This window comes from Staurois parvus, unplaced genomic scaffold (assembly GCF_062004578.1).
Source record: "Staurois parvus isolate SC_StPar_1 unplaced genomic scaffold, SC_StPar_1.0 ptg000538l, whole genome shotgun sequence".
Lineage (NCBI taxonomy): Eukaryota > Metazoa > Chordata > Amphibia > Anura > Ranidae > Staurois > Staurois parvus.
Window position 1 is genome coordinate 6,536,015 of NW_028318334.1, and position 19,161 is coordinate 6,555,175.

At 44.5% G+C, this 19,161-nt stretch overlaps 1 protein-coding gene across 1 annotated transcript in view; it reads right to left on the reverse strand.

Annotated features, from left to right (window-relative positions):
* Positions 1 to 18,370, reverse strand: part of DHX8 (DEAH-box helicase 8) — a 63,987-nt gene extending 45,617 nt beyond the window's left edge. Inside the window, exons 1-3 of the mRNA XM_089690647.1 lie at positions 18,236 to 18,370; positions 9,704 to 9,829; positions 6,251 to 6,336 (exon numbers count right to left, since the gene is read on the reverse strand). Coding sequence (XP_089546773.1) covers positions 6,251 to 6,336; positions 9,704 to 9,812 — 195 coding nt within the window. The 5' untranslated portion in view covers positions 9,813 to 9,829; positions 18,236 to 18,370. The remainder of the gene's footprint in view (positions 1 to 6,250; positions 6,337 to 9,703; positions 9,830 to 18,235) is intronic.
* Positions 18,371 to 19,161: the final 791 nt, after the last annotated feature.

The following is a 19,161-nucleotide window of genomic DNA, read 5'->3' on the forward strand; positions in this document are numbered from 1 at the left end:
GAACTACATTTCCCATGAGGCATTGCAACATTACAAAACTGACAGTTACAGCTATGACTTGCAGAGGCATGATGGAACTTGTAGTCCTGCAACAGCTGGAAAGCCGCAGGTTGCCTACCCCTGGTCTAGGGGTAAGGCTTTTGTGCATACATGCTGTGCTGTTTGTTAATAAAGTCAGTCCTGTTTTAATCCAACACTGGTTCTGTCTGATGCTTGAAGTAAATTTGCTATATTCTGGTTCCAGAGCGGAGGAAGCTGTAGTTTGGCGAAGATACCCAGTAGGGATGTCAGGCAGTCCATCACACATGGCTTCAGGTAAGTAAATTGGGCATTTGAATAGGTCTTTTTTTTCTTCATACCAGTGGTTACATAGAAGGGGTGGAAGACAGGTTGTCAATAACCTGGAGTTGTGCTTTAAAGCTTGGGTTATGCTACCACCTACAGAAGGATTGGACACTGGCAAACAAAGGTCAGGCCAGGATAGCCCCTCTGACTACAAAAATGCCTCGGTTCTGTCCACTGTAGGACACCACAAATCCTAAAATGTCAGTGTCCAAAAGCAGTCCTAATGAGGGGTGCACAGCACACAAATGCCAAGGGACCCAAGAAATCAACAAAAAACTGGGGACTGTCTGTAGGCAAAGGCCATGAACTTGTAATGCAGGGGCCCCATAGAAAACTGTAGGAACTGCAGATGTACTGGAAATATGTAACTTTGCATTAACATTTACAAATATTTTGTTTTCTAACATGATTCATGCAATAGGAGCTCATGCACATGGATGCATCTGGACATAGACTGTAGGAATTCGTTATATTTCCATGCCCGGGAGTCACAGGGGTTGGCATACAGCCATGTCCAGCAACTCGTACAAATCAATGACAATCTTTCAGATGCTGTGGTTGTACACCTGTAACCAACACATTCAAGTGATTACACAAGCACAGGGACAGATGAGCAGTTCTAGATGCGAAGTTACTCTCCACGGCAGCTCGTCTGTCTCTGTTGGAGTGTAACCACTCGGATGTACAGCTGCTGCGCCTGGAAGCCTGTCACTGCTTTCTATAGACTGCTGGCCAAGGCTGTACTGCAAATGAGAACAAAAGAGCGCAACAACCTTGCGCATTACGCCAGTAAAAAGATGTGATTTTAATAAAATAAGATGTATACTTACAAACTTAGCAATATAAAACTCATGTTAAGTGCAAGATTGGAACACTGGAGTACTAGACTTGTGTGAATCCCACCGAAAAGGAAGAGTAAGGCTGACGCGTTTCGAAGGGAGATCCCCTCTTCATCAGAGCTAACAGAACCAAAAATGCACTCTTCTATATATCACAAATCTATGTGTAAGCACTCCCATACGGGCTGGACACACACAAAAAGGGAGGTGGGGCATAGGTGTCAAAAATAAACATACTTAGGGAACAATGTGGAAATATTCGGTGTGCATCCAATTAACATCGATCCATATATACACAATATTGCAATGTAGTAAAAGCCCACCTAACCACCTGCCCCCTGGCCCCGGTTCCCATGCAAATACTACAGTCACCCTCTGGCTCTATCCTTCATTCTTTAACTCATATCTTCAATCTCCCCCTTTCTACTGGCATCTTCCCCAACTCTCTAAAACATTCGCTAGTCACCCCCATACTTAAAAAAGCCACACTGGACCCCACCAATCTTAGCAATCTAAGACCCATCTCCTTACTCCCTTTTGCCTCCAAACTCCTTGAACGTCTAGTCTACAACCGACTGAGCTGCCACCTTATTGAAAATAACCATCTCGATCCCCTTCAGTCTGGATTTCACCCACAACACTCCACAGAAACTGCTCTCCTAAAACTCACAAACTACTTACTAACCGCTAAAACCAATGGTCACTATTCCGTAATCTTGCCCTTGGACCTCTCCGCTGTCTTTGACACAGTTGACAAACCCCTCCTCCTCAAAAAACTATTTACTGGGTCTCCGTGACTGTACTCTCCGTTGGTTTGAATCTTACCTATCTCACCGCACCTTCAGTGTCGCTTACAACTCTACTTCCTCCTCTCCTTCTCTTACAGTCGGGGTCCCCCTAAGTTCTGTCCTTGGACCTTTCCTATTCTCGATCCATGTAGCAATTGTACATACAGAGATGGACACGGTCATCCATCTTGCTACAGATCCTCCATCTTGTATCATTCCCTCTCCCTCCAATCCACCCCCCTCAGGAATGTGGTCTGTATGTATGCTGAGATCACAGGCATCAGGCACAGCGGGATAGCTTCATGGTTATAAACCCCAATTAGCCTGGGCCCAGTATGTCTGAGAGACTCTTGCTTGGAGCGGATCATAATGCTGTAAACCAGTCCTTCACTGAACATGAAAGACATTACGAGATAACAGTAAAACAGACATTCTATTTAAAACCCACTTTCCCATATAATTTCATATCTTAAGATAGGAAATAATTACAATGAAACAAAGCATATATTCGGATAGCTCAGTTTAATGCGAGTCGCCTGATATCTTACACCTCTAGTTAAAGTCTACAGGAGAGCAGAAAGCCATATAGTTCTAGCTGAAATAGTAAGGTATGGCATATTTAATGTCTGGACGTTCAGGATATCATTCTGCATATTAATCTACTAGTGGCTAGGCTGCTACATGTACCTAGGGAAGGTTATTAACCATGATATACACTGCGAGGGATTTGGTCATAGCCCAAGTTCCCCGTCTTAAACACCCCTCCCCAAATAAGGCGATTGGTTCTCTGCTTTAAGGAGACACCCTGCTGGGTTCCTAGAAAAAGGCTGTTATGCTTGGAGCAGGAAGTTGAAGAGATCTTTCTTTTAACACCAGGAACCACCTTTGGGAGAAAAGGCACCCTTTTGCTCAGGACACTTGAATCTGCTTAAACCAAGGCTGACGGCAAGTATTCTACCTTCTTAAACGTCTTTCTTTATCTCTCTGCTGTGTTATTGCTCCCTGTATTTATATTATATAGATTGGCTACATCTTTTTCTGTAACTATTTTTATTGCACCATTTTGACCTTTTTAGTAATAAACCTATTATCTGAAAAGTGTTGAACTGTTTCTAAAGCTCGTTAATGCAAACTAAGAATCCCTGTCTCTGAAGAGCGCTACTGTGTGTTTTTAACCCTCTATATACATCAGCCTGCGGTGACAGTGTGTATACAGACGAGTATTCAAACATCATAGTGTTATTGCTAATATTGGCGAGTTTCCTCCTTCTCTGTACAAAAAGGTGGTTGTAGCAGTGTGAAGGGTTAATTGCGTAATTAACTTGACCCAGTAACAATCGCTCTCAGGCTGCAGGTACATAGATTGTGGTCCATTAGCTGGAAAATCTTTATGCAGGGTGCAAATGAGCTTGGCATTGTTACGCACATGACAGCGCAGTTTTAGATTGGCTAGTCCTTCGGTCACGAGTTGGTGAGAAGGGCTGAGGGGTCTGGCGCCGCGATCGTCACAATCTACACTTCTTCCTTGGGTCAACTGATAGCTTACCATGGTTTCCAATACTTCCTTGGGTCAGCTGATAGCTTCCCATGGTTTCCAATACTTCCTTGGGTCAGCTGATAGCTTCCCATGGTTTCCAATATCATTTCTATGCTAATGACACACAAATCTCTCTACTCCTCAGCTCACCCCATCAGTTTCCTCACGTATTACCGATTTACTAACAGTCATATCAGACTGGATGTCACACCACTTCCTAAAACTCAATCTATCCAAAACTGAGCTCATAATATTTCCTCCTCCATGTGCCTCTTCCCCTGATTTCTCAGTCAGGATCAATAGCACCACTATCAACCCATCCCTGTATGCCAAGGTCCTAGGGGTAACCCTGGATTCTGAACCATCCATTCAGACCACATCCATTTCCTGTCCAAATCATGCCACCTCAACCTCCACAACATCTCCCAAATACGCCCCTTTTTAAGCAGATACCACAAAGCTCCTAATTCACTCCCTGGTCATCTCTCTTCTCGACTACTGCAACCCCCTCCTTATTGGCTTACCTTTACATAGGCTATCCCCCCTCCAGTCCATCATGAATACTGCTGCCAGGCTCATCCACCTTACCAACCGTTCATTGTCTGCAATCCCTGCACTGGCTTCCAGTCGCCCAATGAATAAAATTCAAAATACTAACAACAACAGCTACATCACAAACCTGGTCTTAAAATACCAACCAAACCACTCTCTTCAATCATCCCAAGACGTTCTGCTCTCTAGTTCCTGTGTCACCTCCTCCCATGCTCGCCTCCAGGACTTCTCCCATCCTATGGAACTCCCTACCCCAATCTGTCCGGCTGTCTCCTAATCTATCCACCTTTAGACGATCCCTGAAAACCTCTCTTTAAAGAAGCCTATCCTGCTTCTACCTAGTAAACCACCATTTATTTCCTCCATCAGCTCATCCCCCACAGCTATTACCTTTTGTATCACTCAACCCTTCCTCCTAGATTGTAAGCTCGAACGAGCAGGGCTCTTTGTTTCCTCTTGTACCAAATTGTATTGTAATTGTAATGTCTACCTTCATTTTGTAAAGTGCTGCGCAAACTGTTGGCGTTATATAAATACTGTATAATAATAATAATAATAATAATAATATAGCCATGTAGTAATGATAATCATGGGATCAATAAAATATATAAAAACACTGTAAATAACCTGGGATGAGGTAGTTCCAGATATATATACACATATAGACACTTAGGGACATGTAACTAAACCAGAGTGTGTATTGCGTTATAACATGTCACTAAGTGTCTCTATACCCGGGCTATTTCTGACTCATCATGCAAACACTGACTATAGGACATGCACTTACATGCAAGAATTTATGTTCATATGAGCACTTATATGGATGCTGGTTTGCATCCGCCCACACATACATATATATCTGGAACTACCACCTCCAGTTCACTTTGGGAGTCTTGGATGATCATACTATCTTGCAGCCCACAGAATTTTCTACCCCCTCTAAAAGGCACACACATTTGATATAGATGTTTAGACCTCCCCCCACCCCTCCAGTTCCGGATTTCTCTGTGCAGCTTATGGTTTACTATATATACCTGGAGAATCGTATGGTCATTGAAATAGCCTCTGGATTCATGGGTTTTCAAATATTCCTATACACAACACCATTGGTATGGGAATTTAGAGATGTATCTGGGTATTGATAAAGACAGAGATTCACATGTTTACTATGTATTTTCTACACACAAGCATAGCTTATAGTAGACATGATCTTGACCGGCAGTGATGTTAGGTAATAGTAGTAAGAATAATGTATTAATTGACTAATGCCTTTATCATTTGATGCTCACTTTCATCACAGTATTATTTTATTGAATTATGTTTTAGATCTATTGCCAGTGATTATGTAACTACAGCATATTATATCCCCTGACCTGGTTTATTTAATTGTTTTTTAATGTTTTTTTATTTTTCTCTCTTCATGTGGTGCCGGTATGGAGCCATGTGGGGTTTGGTCTTGGTGGCCTCCTCGCCCTACACGGTCCACTGGTGTGGGGCTGGTGCTGTGTTCGCTTGTCTCTCCAGTAGCAGCTGGCATGCATTGCGCAGCCTCCTTTTCGATTTCTCACAGGCGTGCGTTCCATGGATGGCTGGGCCTTTTTTTGGTGGCTCCAGATGGCAGCTCGAACGCACTGCGCAGGCGCTTCCTGATAGCTCACACTGGCATGTGTTCCATCAGCACCTGGAACCGCCTCTGTGATCCTTTTCCCCCCCTACTGCTCATTTTGGAAATTATCACCCATCTATACCTGAGAGGTGATACAGAGATTGCTCACTGCCAACAATCCCGGCTAACCAACTTTTGTGAGTAGTTCCTATATGCTCCCTAAAGGAACTAAAAGTTTTGAAGGTTATTTACAGTGTTTTTTATACATTTTATTGATCCCATGATTATTATCATTACTACATAGCTATATTAACCTACTACATTGCAATGTAGTAATGATAATATATAGAAGAGGGCATTCTTGGTTCTGTTAGCTCTGATGAAGAGGTGATCTCCCTTCGAAACGTGTCAGCCTTACTCTGAGAGTCTCCCTCATGTGGCAGAATGAACAGCACTCCTGTGATCCACAGAAGTACAGCCAAAAGGAGCTTTGGCTGTAGTTCTCTTTTAAGAGAAGTTCACTGCTAGAGTTTCCATATGCTTTAAGTAGATACAGACAGAAGCAGCAAACCAAAGCACTTACTGTGAATTCTGCACCATTCTTTTCCAGAGCAGATTTAAAAGTGTCATAAGAAGGAAACTTCTCTGCAAGGTCAATGATAAATTCAGCTGCAAGGAAAAACAAAACATTTTAGCTAGAAATCTTGCACTTGACAAAAAAAAAAAAATTCATGGAGGGTAAAGTTTCTGTTGACGAGCAATTAGTCACATTTGTAAAGTGTAAGGGAATAAAATCAGCTGGTGCCAATGTACTGGATTCAAATGCGGCCTTGTATGAATTTTAATAATAATTAACTAGCATGCTGTTGAAATAGCACAACCACCGCACACTTCATCCAGCCCAAGTGGTTAGCAGGTAAAAGCAGCCTTAGCTCGATTCATCCAAGCCCCCAACATGGTTTGCTCCTCCCCTGGAGCTAAATCATGGGGGATAATATATTTACTAGCATATAGCTTAAAAAAAAAAAAGTGTGTGTTTGTGTATTATAGATTTTAAAATAAGATAGATGCAAGCTGGCCTTGCTGGTGTATACCCCTGCTTGGAATCTTCAAGGACAGCTACTACAGTCATGACCCCAGCCTCCTACACTAGGCAACACCACACTGAGAACAGTATAAAATCCCCCTCTTTTCAGTGTCTCAGGACCCAAGAAGTCAAATATAGAAGCTATAAAACCAAACAAATATATAAATACAGTGCATGAGCTATACTGAAGGATGCCTGGAAAAGGTACCAGTTATGATCAATGCATTGCTCAAGACTACAGCTAGAGAACAAAACAATATCTCTTACTAGAGAAGAACAACTTCCTGCAAAATCTTCTGGTAAAAGCCAAATCTTGGTTGAATCCAGGTAAATATTTGCTTGATTAGAGGCACCTGCTCATTCCAAGGGAGTTTACCATTGTTGGTACCAGACAAACGCATAAGGCCGCTTTACACCAAGCTTTTGGTGCCAAAACTGAAAAAAACATCTACTGACATTCAGATCATGAATCTTCCCTCTACATCTTGTTTGCTAGATTCTTACAGAAATAATTTAAAACCCAACTCCAGCCTCGCCTGTTACTCATTCTGCAGAGAAATGTCCTATTCCTGACATAGAGCTCCATGGTTAAGTAAAGTAATCTGACTGCTTGCCACTGTACTTCAGACCTATGTGATGCTTAGCAGTCCAATGTCAGTGGTCTGTCACAGACATATCCCCTAGCCCCCTGGACTACAAGAGGCATCCTGTTTGAGTGTTACTAAGAGGGCAAAAAGCAGTGGCACCCTCATTGGTGATCTGGAAAAACGCAGTATACATGGCAACGCACCTTTACAAAGCCATAAATGAGATCCAGGCCTGTCCTCACAGAACACTTCAACTCTTAATTCTATATTGAATGTCTTATCTGATCATGTACAGGGGGTGTAGGAGGTTCGAGGCAGGTGCTCAGCTACCCACTCAGTGCAACATAGTATACTTATGTTATAGATTTCCTCTGACCCATTAATTGCAGTATTTTTCATGTCCAAGGTAGACTTTTTGCCATTGTTGTGTACTAAGTGATACTGGACGTTCTCCAATGGCACCGCATTATACTATGTCTCTACTATTTTTCCATGAGAGCCATATTGATGTATCTTGCCTGCAGGGGAAGCAGAGGAGGGAGCAGGAGCAGTTGTTGAGCTGAGCTGTAGCTATTATTTTGGAATGTTGTGTTATAATTTTGTATTGGATAATGGAATAAAACGAATTAAAAACAGAATGCTTTTCCTTTCTAGTTTTTATATGTTCATACAGTTTGTTTAGTGATGTTAACCACTTTCCGCCCGCAATGTACTGCGGCCGGGCGGCAGCTACAGACAAAGCGAGGGCTGCTCTGGCTGTACTAACACAGGGGGGCACTCCCCCCCCTTCAGCGTGACTGCTGTGTCCAGCGGAATGAAGATCCTGGTGAAATGGACCCAGTGATCATTATGTGATCACAATGTAAGCAAAACTGTTATGAATCAATCTCATTCATAAAGCCTGGATGTAGTCATTGGATTTTGGAGCCTGTATGTAGCTAGGCTGCCAAAAAGTCTCTCATATGTGGTATCCCCATACTCGGGAGAAGTAGAAGAATGTGTTTTGGGGTGTTATTCCACATATACCCATGGTAAGCATGAGCAATATATCATTAAAGTGACAACATTGTGTAAAAAAAAATTCAAAAAATTTGTGGCAAAAAATAAAATGTTCCATGGACTTAACATGCCTCTCTGCAAAATCCTTGGGGTGTCTACTTTCCAAAAAGGGGTCATTTGGGGGGGAGTTGTACTGCTCTGGCATTTTAGCACCGCAAGAAATGTGATAGGCAGTCAGAAAGTAAAAGCTATGTAAATTCCAATATACATATATATATATATATATATATATATATATATATATATACACACACACACACACAACACTATACACACCATAGTAGACGCTGTACGTTTCACACAAACCAATTAATATACATGTATTGAAAAAAAAATTTTTTTCCCAAAGACATGTATCAGAATACATTTTGGCCTAAATTTATGACTGAGTTTATTGGATATTTTTTATAACCAAAAGTGAAAAACATTTTTTTTTAAATTTTCAGTCATTTTGTTTATAGCGCATAAAGTAAAATCTGCTGTGATCAAATACCACCAAAAGAAAGCTCTATTTGTGTGAAAAAAGGACATAAATTTTGTTTGAGTACAGCATTGCACGACCACGCAATTACCAGCTGAAACAGTGCAGTCCCGAACAGCAAAAAATGGCCTGGTCAATCTTCTGGACGGCAAGTGGTTAAAGGATCATGTTTTTTTTTTTTACAAAAATAATAAACATGTCATTCTTACCTGCTCTGTGCAGTGGTTTTGAACAGAGGAGTCCCAATACTCTTCTTCTTGGATCCCCTGCTGAGTGCCCCTAGAGAGCTTGGCTCAGCTCCACCCCCACCCTCAATATCTCTTCACTAGCTGTGATTGACAGCAGTGGGAGCTGAACTGGCTGAGATTTGAACCATCTATGGCCGGGTTTAGGATAGTCATCTCATCATTGCATTAAGCCAAGAACAGGATAAGTCTATTACCGGAGATTGTTGGTATGGATGCTGTATTTTTTTCAATTATTTAGGAAAACATAAAAAGAAAGTAAGAAGGGGTAAAAAAAAAAAAAAGAGGATGGAAAAAAAAAAAAAAAGAGGAAGAGGGACATAGGACAGTGCACATGACCGCAACTTACATGTGCTGCTTGTTCCAAACAAACAGAAGTGAGGGGTATAAAAAAAAAAAAAAAAAGTTGGAGAGCTCAACGAGAAATAAGAAGCTATTTCAAGAAAAATAGATTACAGGGCCCGGTAAGTAGTGGATGTGTATGGATTATTTTTAGAGGAGAAGGGGAATATTGTTTAGTGTAACTTTAATGTCAAAACCATGAATAGATCACAGTATAATAATATCTCAATCTTACCTAAATCTTTGTCATTAATGCCCAAATGGTTATCAAGCTCTGTGCAAACCTTCGAGACCAAGGAAAGGTACTCAAGCTTCCGAAGCTCCTCCAGTGCCACATCTGCCATTTTTTATTTTTTTTTTACTGACACAGTAATAAAAACAAGAATTAAAATTAGTATATTAATTACATTAGTTTAACCAAGCAAGAAATATATTATTAATCAGCTTGTTCATTTTACAACTGTTTACAATGTACACCTTTTATGCTCTTGGACATTTGCAGAACTACAATGCAACTGAAAAGCATATTACCATCACCTACTAGGTCATTTTAAAAAAATACATAAATAAACCATTACTGAGTAAAGGATAGCTAGAATTTATAGCAGATACAATAAAGCTCCTGCTCCTACAAGTTATGCACTACTCCTATTTGGATCTGCTGTTGGGGTTCCCAACAAAACACTTAGTACTTACAAGTAGGGCTGAAACAACTAATTGACAATCTATTATGAAAAATAGTTGGCAACTATTTTCATAATCGATTAGTTGCGCTGCATGCAGAATGCATTATTTATACCAGGCATGTCCAAAGTCCGGCCCGCGGGCCATTTACGGCCCGGGGGTCGGTTTAATACGGCCCTCCAACAGCCCTCCCTGCTCTGTGTAATGTGGCCCTCCCTTCTATGGCAGACAGTCTTCTGCTTGAGAGCAGAGGGCAGTGCGCATGCCTGACTGCGGCGCGTTCTCCCTGGTCTGTGTAAATGCGGCTGTCGCACGGCCCTCCCTTCTGTGGCAGACAGTCTTCTGCTTGAGAGCAGTGCGCATGCGTGACTGCGCCGCGCTGGGAGCGACAGAGGGCGGTGACGTCAGGGCCGGGCTTCCAGCGCGAAGTGTGTTTCTCTTCCCCTCCCGGCTGCCGAGCAGAGACTTCAGCTCCAGCTACCTTTTTCACCCTTCACATTAGTGCAGGTAAGTTTTTTTTAAATTTATTTTCAATACATTGTGAAAACTCAGCTGTCAGTTGATCTTAATGTTATGAAATGAAAAGTATGTCGTTTGCAATTAACTTGGCATAAAATAATTTATTTGCATTTAATTGTAATAGTTCAAAGAATGTTCGGCCCTCCACCATGTTCACTTCATCCAATCTGGCCCTCTTTGAAAAAAGTTTGGACACCCCTGATTTATACAGAAAATACAGTGCAGCACATATACAGCCCAGTACACCCTCCATACATGTCAGTAAGTGCCTGGGAACTTGTGAAAGTGTGAGGAGGAATGCCTTGTGGGACATGAAGTCCTGGGCATGAGAAGGAAGTGACTGTTTCTAAAGGCAGATGCTTTTTACCTTGCTATAGGGGCATACTATACTTTGCTGCTTACTATAGGAGCACCCTGAAGGCAGGAGCAGCCAGAGGTGTCGGTGAGGGACCCCATAAGAGGACAATTTATCTGGTATTTTTGTACTATAAAGGGCTAATTTTTGTTTTTTTAACCTCATCTTAACAGGTGATTTTAAAAAACATGCTGCTGCTGCTACTAAATGTCTTATGATGGCCATACACGTATCGATTTTCGAATGAGAATATTCATTAGAAAATAATTTGTACATTTGATGAATTAATGAATGTCGTTTGAAAATTTCACTTGCTTTTAACATTTAATTTTAAAATGAATGTCACCACATACACTGCCTTAAAATTTTGTTGATCAAGAAAAGCTTTCTACTTTGTTCCTTTGAATTTTCCCATCACTGTGCTCAAAAACAAACGTTGATTTGACCCCACTAACAATTAGAAAAACAAAAATTTTCCAAGGAAAAGTTTGTGCGCGGCCAGCATAAAGCCTGGTACACACTGGGAGTTCAGCAGGCTGAATGGAAAAAAAAAAAACTGAGCAGCCACTAAGCAATTGTAGTGTGGTGATCTCCTCCCCCCAAGTTATTGTGTTCTGACAGGGGAACTGCCCTGCCACCCCCCCCCCCCCTTCCCATTCAATAAAAGCCAGTTGGATGGGCTGCTGTACACACAGGCTGAATGTCGGGCGATTTCTTTTGAACAGCCCATGTGTACAAGCCTTAAGTGACTGCAGGGGCAGGTAGCTTTTATCAAGCTGCTAGCCTACAAGAGAGTGTGTCATGCATAATATTATATTACAGTCCTGTCTGAAATCTGCAAAACAGCGTTTTAGGTCTTTAAAAAAAAAAATTTTCCTTGACTAAAAATTTTGATCTTTTTTAGTCTGATGAAATGTAAAAGCTTCCACCTCTAATAGTACATACATCTCTTCTGTCAGTTATTCTCAGAGAGGGTTCAATATTTTGCTCCCTAACCATAAAGCTAGTCATTTTTATTTACCACTGCATATAGATATTCAAGAATAATTTGTCTTTTTTAAAAACTTTACACAGTAAAAATTATACACCAAACTTTTTTTTTTTTGAGCTTTTTATCCAATTAATCGAAACAATAATCGGCCAACTAATCAATTATGAAAATATTTGTTAGTTGCAACCCTACTTACAGGTATGGGACACATGCGACAACCCACATAGCCAGTGCTCAGTGTGTCAGGCGACAATTGACAGGGTCAATCTCAGCTACAAAATGGACAGGACACTCATCCCCTGCTTTTTGTTGGCTAACACTAACTGAAGGGGTTGGTGCCCAGTGACAATCAAGACAATGTACATGGAACCACAGGAAGCAAAAAGAAGCATCACCACCATGCCACCCACCCTGCTCAAAAAATAAGGAAATAGACTGGAGAGAGGGTAAGCCAATATCACATACTACCAGACAGCAAAAAAATAAATAAATGAAAAATATGAATGTACAAGCCCCATACCTAGTGCTCCCTCGGAATTCATAGGACTGGGTCCTACCATGCCCAATTAGAAATATAGCCTGGTTAATGCCTCATATATGCCCCTATACAATGCACCAAAAAGCTGAAACCCTGGGAAACGATGTTACGTAAAAAAGAAAGGACTTCACAATATCTCTGAATTCCTAGAGCATATACTGGAGTTGATTTAATAAAACTGCCCTCAACCTCTCCTATACAGTATCTCACAGAAGTGAGTACACCCCTCACATTTTTGTAAATATTTTATTCTATCTTTTCATGTGACAACACTGAAGAAATGACACTTTGCTACAATGTGACGTAGTGAGTGTACAGCTTGTATAACAGTGTAAATTTGCTGTCCCCTCAAAATAATTCAACACACAGCCATTAATGTCTAAACCGCTGGCAACAAAAGTAAGTACACCCCTAAGTGACAATGTCCAAATTGGGCCCAAAGTGTCAATATTTTGTGTGGCCACCATTATTTTCCAGCACTGCCTTAACCCTCTTGGACATGGAGTTCACCAGAGCTTCACAGGTTGCCACTGGAGTCCTCTTCCACTCCTCTATGACAACATCACGGAGCTGGTGGATGTTAGAGACCTTGCGCTCCTCTGCCTTCCATTTGAAGATGTCCCACAGATGCTCAATAGGGTTTAGGTCTGGAGACATGCTTGGCCAGTCCATCACCTTTACCCTCAGCTTCTTTAGGAAGGCAGTGGTCATCTTGAAGGTGTGTTTGGGGTCATTATCATGTTGGAATACTGCCCTGCGGCCCAGTCTCCGGAGGGAGGGAATCATGCTCTGCTTCAGTATGTCACAGTACATGTTGGCATTCATGGTTCCCTCAATGAACTGTAGCTCCCCAGTGCCGGCAGCACTCATGCAGCCCCAGATCATGACTCTCCCACCACCATGCTTGACTGTAGACAAGATACACTTGACTTTGTACTCCTCACCTGGTTGCCGCCACACACGCTTGACACCATCTGAACCAAATCAGTTTATCTTGGTATCATCAGACCACAAGATATGGTTCCAGTAATCCATGTCCTTAGTCTGCGTGTCTTCAGCAAACTGTTTGTGGGCTTTCTTGTGCATCATCTTTAGAAGAGGCTTCATTCTGGGATGACAGCCATGCAGACCAATTTGATGCAGTGTGCGGCGTATGATTTGAGCATTGACAGGCTGACCCCCCACCCCTTCAACTTCTGCAGCAATGCTGGCAGCACTCATACATCTATTTCCCAAAGACAACCTCTGGATATGACGCTGAGCACGTGTACTCAACTTCTTTGGTCGACCATGACGAGGCCTGTTCTGAGTGGAACCTGTCCTATTAAACCGCTGTATAGTCTTGGCCACCGTGCTGCAGCTCAGCTTCAGGGTCTTGGCAATCTTCTTATAGCCTAGGCCAGTGATGGCGAACCCGTGGCACGCGTGCCACAGCCGGCACGCCGAGCCTTATCTGTGGGCACGCCAGGAGAATCCAGCGGCGCGCTGTCTTCCCGGCTGTAGTGTGCGTGACAGCCGGGTCCCAAGTGCGCATGCACAAGAAGCAGTGCTCTTTGTGAATGGTAAGGCGGTACCTGGGACACATGACAGATCCCAGAAGCCGCCGGACCAATCACAAAGCGCAGCGCTTCTCGCGCATGCGCACTGGGCATCCGGCTGTCCGACGAGCGCCCACAATACAGAAGCCGGGAAGACCACGCGCGGCTGGATAAAGGAACAGGTAAGATAAAGAAAAAAAAAAAACTCTGTGGAAGTAAGAGCGGGTACCTGTCAAATTCAGGTACCCGCTCCCCCTCCCTCCCCAAAGGTCAGCAGTCATCTCTGTACTGTCCGCAGTCTCTGGTCATCCCTGTGCTGTCCGCAGTCTCTGGTCATCCCTGTGTTGTCCGCAGTCTCTGGTCATCCCTGTACTGTGTCCGCAGTCTCTGGTCATCCCTGTACTGTGTCCGCAGTCTCTGGTCATCCCTGTACTGTGTCCGCAGTCTCTGGTCATCCCTGTACTGTGTCCGCAGTCTCTGGTCATCCCTGTACTGTGTCCGCAGTCTCTGGTCATCCCTGTACTGTGTCCGCAGTCTCTGGTCATCCCTGTACTGTGTCCGCAGTCTCTGGTCATCCCTGTACTGTGTCCGCAGTCTCTGGTCATCCCTGTACTGTGTCCGCAGTCTCTGGTCATCTCCTGTACTGTGTCCGCAGTCTCTGGTCATCTCCTGTACTGTGTCCGCAGTCTCTGGTCATCTCCTGTACTGTGTCCGCAGTCTCTGGTCATCTCCTGTACTGTGTCCGCAGTCTCTGGTCATCTCCTGTACTGTGTCCGCAGTCTCTGGTCATCTCCTGTACTGTGTCCGCAGTCTCTGGTCATCTCCTGTACTGTGTCCGCAGTCTCTGGTCATCTCCTGTACTGTGTCCGCAGTCTCTGGTCATCTCCCGTACTGTGTCCGCAGTCTCTGGTCATCTCCTGTACTGTGTCCGCAGTCTCTGGTCATCCCTGTACTGTGTCCGCAGTCTCTGGTCATCTCCCGTACTGTGTCCGCAGTCTCTGGTCATCCCTGTACTGTGTCCGCAGTCTCTGGTCATCCCTGTACTGTGTCCGCAGTCTCTGGTCATCCCTGTACTGTGTCCGCAGTCTCTGGTCATCCCTGTACTGTGTCCGCAGTCTCTGGTCATCCCTGTACTGTGTCCGCAGTCTCTGGTCATCCCTGTACTGTGTCCGCAGTCTCTGGTCATCCCTGTACTGTGTCCGCAGTCTCTGGTCATCCCTGTACTGTGTCCGCAGTCTCTGGTCATCCCTGTACTGTGTCCGCAGTCTCTGGTCATCCCTGTACTGTGTCCGCAGTCTCTGGTCATCCCTGTACTGTGTCCGCAGTCTCTGGTCATCCCTGTGCTGTCCGCAGTCTCTGGTCATCTCCTGTACTGTGTCCGCAGTCTCTGGTCATCCCTGTACTGTGTCCGCAGTCTCTGGTCATCCCTGTACTGTGTCCGCAGTCTCTGGTCATCCCTGTACTGTGTCCGCAGTCTCTGGTCATCCCTGTACTGTGTCCGCAGTCTCTGGTCATCCCTGTACTGTGTCCGCAGTCTCTGGTCATCCCTGTGCTGTCCGCAGTCTCTGGTCATCCCTGTGCTGTCCGCAGTCTCTGGTCATCTCCTGTACTGTGTCCGCAGTCTCTGGTCATCCCTGTACTGTGTCCGCAGTCTCTGGTCATCCCTGTACTGTGTCCGCAGTCTCTGGTCATCCCTGTACTGTGTCCGCAGTCTCTGGTCATCCCTGTACTGTTCGCAGTCTCTGGTCATCTCCTGTACTGTGTCCGCAGTCTCTGGTCATCCCTGTACTGTGTCCGCAGTCTCTGGTCATCCCTGTACTGTGTCCGCAGTCTCTGGTCATCCCTGTACTGTGTCCGCAGTCTCTGGTCATCCCTGTACTGTGTCCGCAGTCTCTGGTCATCCCTGTACTGTGTCCGCAGTCTCTGGTCATCCCTGTACTGTGTCCGCAGTTTCTGGTCATCCCTGTACTGTGTCCGCAGTCTCTGGTCATCCCTGTACTGTTAATTCGTTTGCACTACTGTACGAGTTGTTTTTTCTAAACCAAAAGCTCGATATTCAGGTTTCATTGCAGTGTTGGCACTTTGAAAGAAATAAGTTGGTTTTGGGTTGCAGTTTGGGCACTCGGGCTCAAAAAGGTTCGCCATCACTGCCCTAGGCCATCTTTATGTAGAGCAACAATTCTATTTTCTGATCCTCAGATAGTTCTTTGCCATGAGGTGCCATGTTGAACTTCCAGTGACCAGTATGAGAGAGTGAGAGTGATAACACCAAACTTAACGCATCTGCCCCCATTCACACCTGAGACCTCGTAATACTAAGGAGTCACATGACACCTGGGAGGGAAAATGGCTAATTGGGCCCAATTTGGACATTTTCACTTAGGGGTGTACTCACTTTTGTTGCCAGCGGTTTAGACATTAATGGCTGTGTGTTGAGTTATTTTGAGGGGACAGCAAATTTACATTGTTATACAAGGTGTACACTCACTACGTCACATTGTAGCAAAGTGTCATTTCTTCAGTGTTGTCACATGAAAGGATAGAAAAAAATATTTACAAAAATGTGAGGGGTGGACTCACTTCTGGGAGATCATGTATGTTACACGCCATATCTCGTACTCCTCTCACCTCTCCTATATCACACGCCATACCCTGTACTCCTCTCACCTCTCCTATATATAACACGCCATTTCCTGTACTCCTCTCACCTCTCCTATATATAACACGCCATAACCCGTACTCCTCTCACCTCTCCTGTGTATCACACACCATAACCCGTACTCCTCTCAACTCTCTTATATCACAAGCCATACCTCGTACTCCTCTCACCTCTCCTATATATAACACGCAATACCCTGTACTCCTATCAACTCTCCTATGTATCACACGCCATATCCCGTACTCCTCTCACCTTTCCTATATATCACACGCCATACCCCATACTCCTCTCACCTCTCCTGTATATCACAAGTCATACCCCGTACTTTTCTCACCTCTCCTAAGTATCACACGCCATACCCTGTACTTCTCTCACCTCTCCCATGTATCACACTCCATACCCCGTACTCCTCTCACCTCTCCTATATATCACACACCATATCCCGTACTCTTCTCACCACTCCTGTGTATCACACGCCATATCCTGTACTCTTCTCACCTCTCCTATATATCACACACCATATCCCGTACTCCTCTCACCTCTCCTAAGTATCATACGCCATACCCTGTACTTCTCTCACCTCTCCCGTGTATCACACGCCATATCCCGTACTCCTCTCACCTCTCCTAAGTATCACACGCCATACCCTGTACTCCTCTCACCTCTCCCGTGTATCACACGCCATACCCCGTACTCCTCTCAACTCTCCTGTGTATCACATGCCATACCCCGTACTCCTCCTACCTCTCCCCTGTATCACACGCTATACCCCGTACTCCTCTCACCTCTCTTGTGTATCACACGCCATACCCCGTACTCCTCCTACCTCTCCCATGTATCACACGCCATACCCCGTACTCCTCTCACCTCTCTTGTGTATCACATGCCATACCCCGTACTCCTCTAACCTCTCCTGTGTATCACACGCCATACCCCGTACTCCTCTAACCTCTCCTGTGTATCACACGCCATACCCCGTACTCCTCTAACCTCTCCTGTGTATCACACGCCATACCCCGTACTCCTCTAACCTCTCCTGTGTATCACACGCCATACCCCGTACTCCTCTACTATATATCACACGTCATACCCCGTACTCCTCTCACCTCTCCTGTGTATCACATGCCATACGTCGTACTCCTCCCACCTCTCCTGTGTATCACACGTCATACCCCGTACTCCTCTCACCTCTCCTATATATCACACGCCATACCCCGTACTCCTCTAACCTCTCCTGTATACCACACCTCATACCCCGTACTCCTCTCACCTCTCCTGTGTATCACACCTCATACTCCTCTCCTGTGTATCACACCTCATACCCCGTACTCCTCTAACCTCTCCTGTATACCACACCTCATACCCCGTACTCCTCTCCTGTGTATCACACGCCATACCCCGTACTCCTCTCCTATATATCACAATCATATTCTGTCACTCTCCTCGTCTACACACTAGCCGTATAAAGGCGTATATACAATACCTGAGAAGGACAACCTCCGGCTCCCCACCTCCTCAGAACCGGCCGATGGAAAACTCCCGAATGTGTATAATAGGAGAGCCGTAGTCCTGAGGAGCGACGTCCGGCGGAAGTGACCTTGCGTTCCACAGTCCTGAGGGACGTCCGGCGGAAATGACGCTTGAGTTCCACAAACCGGAAGAGGCCTATAGTATGCGTTCCAAGCATCTGGGAACGCATACTATAGGATCGGTAATGCAGGGAATGGGAGAGGTGGAAAAAGAGTGAAGTAACTTGGATACATAGGTGGGATAGTTACCAGCAGGGAAGTGAGGAGTGAGCCACGCTGCACGGTACATAAAAGGATACATGCTATGGTATACCCAGGCGATTCAAAGGCATGTCCTTCCATTAGAATCTTAAAGCAGTATCTGTTTATATATATGCCATAGTCAGGGGCGGACTGACCATTTGGAAACTTGGGCACTGCACGAGGGCCCGGGGTCAGTAGGGGGCCCCATGAGATGCCCCTGGTACCTTTTTCATAGGCTTTTTGAGTTTGGGCAAGGACACAAGGGCCCCATGATCCCCTATTGCCCGGGGGCCCCATGAGTTGTCAGTCTGCCCCTGGCCATAGTCTTTCTTAGATTACCCACTTGCCTTCCAGAGGATTTACCCCCCCTCCTGACCAGGCCATTTGTTGCCATACAGCGCTGTGATACTATTGCGCAGTCATGCAACACTGCACCCAAATTCATTCGGTAGTATTTGATCATCTCTGCGATTCTATATACAAAAAAAACAATTTTTTTTTACTTTTTGCTATAAAACATATCCAAGCCTACTTTGTCACTTTTATTAATACCTTGTCATCAAGTCCTCGTCGTCTCTTCTCTACTTTTAACTCTTTCTCCACCTCCACCCAGTACCTCACTCACTGCTCACGAGAT